The sequence below is a fragment of the Solea solea genome, chromosome 8 (assembly GCF_958295425.1).
Source record: "Solea solea chromosome 8, fSolSol10.1, whole genome shotgun sequence".
NCBI lineage: Eukaryota > Metazoa > Chordata > Actinopteri > Pleuronectiformes > Soleidae > Solea > Solea solea.
The window spans coordinates 1,064,563-1,072,236 of record NC_081141.1 but is presented as its reverse complement, the minus strand read 5'-3'; the positions used below and the strand labels follow the sequence as shown (position 1 = coordinate 1,072,236).

Sequence of the window (7,674 nt, the reverse complement as noted above, 5' to 3'; positions counted from 1 at the left end):
TATATATATAAAAAAAAAAATATTAAAACTGTTGCATCAACATTGATTTTCTGATATTTTATGGACCACACAATGAGTTGAGGAACTAATTGACAGATATGAAAATAATCTTCGTTGCAGCCTCACGTGGTTTATAAACAAAATAAATAATACTACAGCTGGACATGATGACGTGAAGAACCTCCGCAGTTACCCGACACCTTCAGTAAAGGGAAGGGTGAGCAGAGGAGTCTTAATTTGTCATAATCAGTCACTTTTTCTTCACTGGACCTTTAAAAAGCAACGATACAGAACTAACAGTTTGGTGTGGTAGCAGCAACACGCAGCACCGCTCACTTTGAGCTCCTTCAGATCAGTGCCAACGTTTCTTCCCCCAACAACAACAACAACAACAACAACAACAGGTCTGCTAAAGATCAGTTTTCAGGGCTTCCTGTTGAACGCAACTATAACTTAGCATGTAGCTCCATATTTAGGACTTAGCAACTCTGTTAATCAGTAAATTTAGTGGACAGAAATAAAGCAACACCCGCAGCCGAGGATCAAGATGAGAAGACGCAGAGTGAAGAAAGTATACATGGTTAATAAAGTAACTGCCTTCAGAATGGAAATCTGAGGATCAGGGCTCTGTGCTTTCAAGCTGCCGTTGCAACAAGTGAGGCCACTGAATTTCAACACAGCGGACATGAAGACGCACACAGTGACATAGAGCTCTGGACGTCACATGACAAACCTAGTATGTCCACGATTTACCGAGAGACAGATACGAAATGTGTTGCTTGTGTTTGTTCCCTTGGCTCCGTCTTCTTGGGCTCACTGTAAAACGCGGTTCATGACGGATCCAGTAAAGTGTCTCTGACATCCATGCACCACCTTCACTGGTATGATGACATGAGACTGACCAGCGGTTCTCAAACGCTTTAAACCAAACACCAACGTTAAAACACAGAGGTGTAAACAGGTCGAGCACATTTATTCCCCTTTGCTCTCTCATCCTCCTCCTCCTCCTCTTCCTCACATATACTTCACACACACACACACTGGTGTAGTGAAATTAGATTAAGATGGAGTAAGAGATAAGGTGACTGTAACTATGATTGAACTTATTGTCATTTCTACACACATCACTGCCATCACACACACTCTGGTGTGTTTGAGAATCATGGTGTCGCGTGTGCACGTCTGTCAGTAGAAGCCTGAGGGCGTTCCCTCGGTTGTGTGCCGTCAGCGCCCGGAGCTCTATAAATGATTACATGATTGATTAAACTGCAGTAACTCTGGATTTGTTTCCCCAGCATGTAAAAGAGTTTTTCAGAAGATATAACAGAACTGACGTCAGTCACTATCCCCGTTCTCCTAAGCTTTCAGCTTCAGGAATAAATATATAATCTGTTCATGCGTGGTTAGCAGCGAGTCACGCCGAGTGTAAATCCTGCTGAGCTCTCACCTGTTGCGGCAGCAGTTTGTTGGAATATCTGAACAAACATGGAGCGACGCAGCCGGACGCCGAGATGGCGACAAAACAACAACAAAAGAAAAATGGTGGAAATTTGTCCTGAGGTACTACGGAACCTGAAACAAGAGCAGAATCTATCAACGGAACCAACAGGCTTACTCTGTACCGATTTCCATTCTGAAGAAGTACTGGCTCAGATGAAGCTCAAGAGAATCCACGTGTTTCTGAGGAAGAACATCCCGTCACCTTCCTCTTTACTCACCATCAGAAGGGTACGTCAGGATCTAGGCTCCCCAGTCTTTACTGCATTTGAAAAAACTATAAGTTACTCTCAGCACTACAACAGGTGAGTGGCTGATCAGAACTCTTGGTCTGTTAAGGAAGGACGCGGCTAACTCTTCTCTCTCACGGCTGCTGAGCGATGACGGTGTCTAACCACTTCTTGTACGCCAGGGCAAAACGTCTCTGCTCTGGGTCACAGCAACCGCGCAGGACTCCGCCCACAAAGCCGTGCTCGGAGGGCAGGGTGGCGCTCGGCAGCGGGGCCCCTCTCTTCAGCCGCTTGCTGTCGTGTGGGTCAGACGAGGACGCCCCGTCTACGTCCATGGGCTCACCGGTGTGGTTCTGTCCGTTCACACTCTCTGTCCGGCCTGCGCGGCTTCCATCGCCGACCTCTGGCCGACCCGGGTCACTGTCGTTATGGTGGATGGGCCGGCTACCTCCGTTACTGCTGCCGTGTGGCTGCTGCTCTCTCCTCCACTGATGCCACAAGTAAAAGACATGCCGCCTGCATGATGATGAGGAGGTGGAGACATATTCAGAGTCATGTTCTCAAAATGCAACTGCAGAAGGTAAACAGGCTTCAGCTGTTTGAAAGCACTTGCCTCTAATTTGGTGTTTTAGGCATGTACTGATACCATTTCTGACTGTGTACAACTATGAGTACTTATATTTCATATATAATACAGAGTACTTAATAATACCAGTACAGCAAAAGCTTGCTGCTGTTTAAAAATGTAGTGTTGGAAGAATGAGGTCAATTGCTTTATTTTTGCTGTTTACTTCAAACATTTAGGTTTGACATGAAAAGATGATAAAAGATCAGTTTGTAATAATGGTGAGCATAAGTGAGCGGCAGTATAAGAAGAGACTGACTTAGATTTAAATGAATAATCCTGGATTATCCCTTCAACAGCACAATAAACAAGTATCTACTTTCACTGCAGTGCTGTGATTACCTGGTAATCATGACAAAATGGCCACGTTGGGTTCACCCACGTCGTCTTACCTGTGACTCCAGAGTGTCTCGTGTCCCGGGAAGGACTGGATCAGGTCTGAGCACAGCTCCATCTCCTGGTGGAAGAGCTGCAGGACTGTGGTACAGCTGTGTTGCCTCTCATCCTCTGCTGCTGCGTCTGCTCCCGACAGCTCGCCGTTAGCGTGGGCGTGGCTGAGACTGTGGGGACCGGCGGTGCCGGGGACTGGACCGGAGCAGAACTGGGAAGGACATGTAACGGCGGTGATGGCGGGAGCTGCCGCGTGCGAGAGCGCAGTGATCAGCTCATTGAGCAGGAACTGGCGGTAGTGGAAGCCACTGTGGTCAGACACATGCATGGACACCCACAGACGCATCGACGACAGCTCGTCGTGGAAAACCTGTTGAGAAACATGGCCGTGAGCACAAGTGAGACAAGAAATGAAAGAGGAATTTAGGAGTTTTGTGAAACATCCAGTGTGTACTGGGCATCTACTACAAAAGTATAGATTGCAGTGTATACAGTCTTCATCCTGGGTACTAATGCAAATATTTGCAGGGTGTCTGTCTTTTTGCTTTTGGCTCCCTGCTCACCTTCTCCCCGTCCTACCTTGACATTGCCCTTTGCCATGTGCTGTAGCACCCAGATGCGATGGGACCAGGCGTTGTAGTTGCTGGGATAGCGGCAGGCAGCGTCAGAGCACACCTTCATCTCTTGGTGGAGTGTCCTGGCCAGATGGTCACTGAGCTGGTGGCTCCTCTCTCCATCAGCCTGTGCTGCTTCACCGTTCTGCTGCTGCTGCTGCTGCTGCTGCTTCCTGCTCTCGCCCACAGCAAAGAACTGATGCAGCATCTGCTGCAACACCCAGCGACTGTGGGAAGACATCAACTGCTGAGTCACCTGATGTGCAGCCAAATGATGGAGCAAAATGCAGGCTATTCATTTATATTTATAAGTGAACTTCAAATAGACAATTCAATTCATTTATCTTAATATTTTCATTCATTCTCTATCGCTGCAGTCCTACCCAGTGGGCACTGCTGTATGTCTTACCGGTGTATCCATGTCTCTGGGCTCTTGGGGAACTTGGTGAGGGCCAGCATACCCAGATAGAGGTCTTTTTCAGGGTGAAGAACTCCACACTGCACAAGTTCCTTCCTTCAACAACAATCAGCGATGAATTAGACTACTTTCATTAACTCTGAACTTCAACAGTACAGGCGGGGGTGTTCGTGGGTGCAAAAGCCATTTCCATACATGATCCATATACAACATCTGTTGAAGTGTGAACCTGTGTGTTAAAACTAACTTAAATTGCACAATAGAACACAACTCTGGACCATTATTGCAGCGGCAAGGAACTGTTTCATCACTTTGTTGCAATGATCTCAGGGTAAACAGTAGAGTTTGCACCACGGAGCACCTTGTTAGATGACACACACTGCATTTCATCAAATGTTCTTTCACACTAAAACTGATGGCTAGAACGAGAATTTATATACACGGGCGATCAACTACAAGCCCATTGCCAGTGGTTTGGTCTGCCCGTCGGTGTTTGTATCATCCATGCAAGAATTGTCACGTCACAAGAATATTTTACGCTGGTCTCTTTTTCAACTGATCTGAATGATGAAATAAAAAATACTGAGCACTATCCGGATGCTGCATACAAACAAAGTCAATGCACAGATGTGAGTAGACACTAGATTACAACAAGGGCATGCACCCTTGTTGTCTTATATGTTTGATGAGATCCTCCTAAATATTTTCTTATTATTTTCATTTTTTATATATATATATATATGTTGATTCATTCTTTAAAAGCATGAATATTAATCTATACTCTATAATAAAATATAGTTCCAATGCCTTGACTTTAGTGAGGTAAGTACACACAGACATAACAACAAAATTAAATAAATAATAATAAAAAAAACAATGGTACAGAATCGGCATAATAATTTCTTTCTGTGTTTTGGTTTTCAGCCAAGTGTTTCCTGATTTTCAGATTTCGACCAACAATTTTCATTTCGGTGCATCCCTAATTTCTGTGTGAATTTTTTTTACTTTCTACTTTCATCAGTGTTGAAATTCTCTGACTGATGTCACGTCCAAATCCAGCAGCCAGCCAGACTCAGATGGTTCACAATGGAGGAAAAACATATCACCTTCGTGTGTTCACACCCGGAGCTCTATGACACGAGGCGTTTTATCTACAGAGACCATTTAAAAACAGAAAAACCATGGAGTAAAATCGGCAGAGAAGTCGGTCAACCTGGTAGACACAAATTCACACAAGAACAGCACAAAAATGGTGCAACACGGTGCCAACAACGTATCCATCTACTGCGGAAGCTGAATTCTTTTAATGTTTCTAAGAGCATTTTATGCAACTTTTATCATTCCTTTATTGAAAGTCTGTTGACGTTTTCTTTTATTTGTTGGTTTTATGGTCTATCTGTGAAGAACTGTCTCAGCAGCATCTCTAAAGTCTGTTCCAAGATCATCGGAGTCCAGCTAAAGGACTTAAGTTCTATCTGTAAAAAAAGGTTCATCCAAAAAGCTCGGAAGATCATTAGTCATCCTGACCACATCCTCAGTCAGGTATTCTGTTTGATGAAGACAAACAGATTTGCACATTCATTCATTCCTTCGGCCATCAGGCTTTTAAATGTTGCTGACAGCTAAAAGTATTTTTAACTTGAGTCTTAATGTGTATGTTTATTCTCTAATATCTATTTCTTAAATGTTGACTTGCTTCGACTGCCCATGCCCACCTGCGGTACTGAGTAGTTGCTGTATGTGTTGTCAGTTTGTTGTACGTTTATGTGACTGAGGCTGCAAACGGAATTGCCCTGCGGGGATAAATAAAGCTGTTGAATTGAATATTAGTGTACGGTGTGGCCGCAGCTTGAGTTGTACAAAGTAAGGTTTTGCAACAAACAATCTTTTGGAAAGATGTTGTACACTTTCGAGTAGTGCTGGGAGGTATACTGGTTTGTACCGAAACGCGCTAATAATTTCTTCTAATGATTTCATATACCGCAAGACCTGTAAACGCTAAATGGAACGTTGCACAGCCAAACACTGTTCGAGGGGGGACCCTTTTCACAGCGGCACCACACAGTAACTGTGGTAGTGATTGCAGCAATGAGCACTTGAGTCTTAGAGCACCGAAACTCCGCTGCTCCCTCTCTTGCTCGACCACTCGCTCAATACGAGCACACACACACTCACCTGCGCCTACATAATATAATACAGTGATATCAAGTTTGGTTCATACCGCCCAGCGCTACTTTCAAGGGGGAAAAATAAAGACCAAGAGCAAATATCTCTTGCATTTGTGTAGTAGTGTGTGGCGTACCTGACATTCCATGCAGTGGTGAAGTCCGGATTAAGCAGCAGCAAAGTGCAGGTGATATCCACTAAAGCTGAGAGACATACAATGATACAGTATTAGCTTCTATTACGTTTTAAATTATTGAGGTAGGGATCATCTAGAAGCAATTTTAGTACTCGGGCAATTTCAATAACAAATCGACTTAACTCAGATTAAAATACTGAAAGTGTAGTTGTATGAGAAACAGACATAAAGATGGACCAAGAAGAAGTCGAACAAGAGCACTTACCCTCCCTGTCTAACCAGTGTTTGCGCTGGCGGTAGAGCAGCAACTTATTGTGAACATACGGCAGCAGGAACTTAACACACCAGCTCTCAACACCAAGCTTGTTCTCCACCAGCACGATGGGACTGCGATTGTAGCGCGCCTCTGGACATGGGATCACACCGATTTCATCACTGAGAGAAAAGACACAAGACAGAGAGAATGAGCATTGACAGCAGTCACAGTCCTTTTGTTTGTAAAGTATAGATGTAGGGCTGGGCAGTATATCCATATCATATCCATGTCGTGACATTATGACATGAGACAAGAAACCGTCAATTTTAAATATTGACATATCGTCATATATCTGTAATCAGTATCCTGGTTTTAAAGAATCAAAAAAAACAACAGAATATATTAACCTTTAAGAAGCTGAAAAAAACGTAATGTTTAGTAATCAATTAACGGAGTAATCGTTGGAATCCTAGTTATTATAAGAATTTGGCAAAAAAGATACACATCATATCCCAATATGGAGGTGACGATACGATATAATGCGGTAGAATAGGATATTATATTATATTATATTATAAGACTCATTGTAAAAATAAAATCTAGAGTTTCCTACGTGTAATGAGAGGAATGACAGGAAGGAGAGAGGTCAGAGTATGAACTACAACACAACACCACACATACAGAACTTATTTATGTTTGACAACTACTATTATCATTGTTGTTGCTATTATTAGGAGATATGAAAGCGTTTTATGGAAGCGGTGGTACAGGATGTGCCAACAACACTGACAGCCCCATGTCGGTGAACTTGTACTAGCGATGCAATAAAACGTAGCAGCTAACTGAGCATTAAAATAAGACGGAGTAACAACACTATTACTAAATCTCTCCGTCCCAGACAGGCGTACAGAATACATCCATCCTAACTACGCTAAGAACGCGATACATGTTGTGACTCAACAAAAAAGGAAAAGTCTATTTCTGTCTATTTAAGCGAACGGAGCACGAGCTAAATCCACCGAGTGAACTGTCAACTTTCTGTGAAGCGCTCTCGTTCCAGGTGATAGTCGGAGCCCACCGTTGACCAGCGGGATGGAGCGGTTGTTAGTGTCGGTGGTGACTGGACGTGGCCGCCTGGGCTCCACTCGCTGTGCTGCCTTCACGAGCAGCACTACTCACATGTGAGGGTTCCTCTTGAAGGCGTTGTTAATGTCTTTGACAACTCTCTGCACCAGGACGTCCACCTCCTCCTCCAACTCCGCCATTTTTACAGCTTTCAATGACGTCACGGAGACCGTGTTCTTCTTCCGGGTAAAAAAAACAAAACAAAAAACAAAACAGT

General features: G+C 43.8%; 1 protein-coding gene across 2 annotated transcripts; it reads right to left on the bottom strand.

Moving 5' to 3' along the window:
* ptar1 (protein prenyltransferase alpha subunit repeat containing 1) lies at positions 1-7,654 on the bottom strand. Of its 2 annotated transcripts, XR_009241081.1 has the most exons (8): positions 7,512-7,654; positions 6,342-6,511; positions 6,077-6,143; positions 3,766-3,870; positions 3,322-3,583; positions 2,745-3,112; positions 403-2,243; positions 1-181 (listed from the first exon to the last, which is right to left on the bottom strand). XR_009241081.1 is itself a non-coding variant. In XM_058635499.1 (7 exons), the coding sequence occupies exons 1-7, from the start codon at positions 7,595-7,597 to the stop codon at positions 1,862-1,864; spliced, it is 1,440 nt and encodes a 479-aa protein (XP_058491482.1). In that variant the 5' UTR covers positions 7,598-7,654; the 3' UTR covers positions 1-1,861. The 2 variants fall into 2 exon arrangements, 1 of the variants encoding a protein (XP_058491482.1); XM_058635499.1 differs by having other exon boundaries at positions 1-2,243.
* Positions 7,655-7,674: the final 20 nt, after the last annotated feature.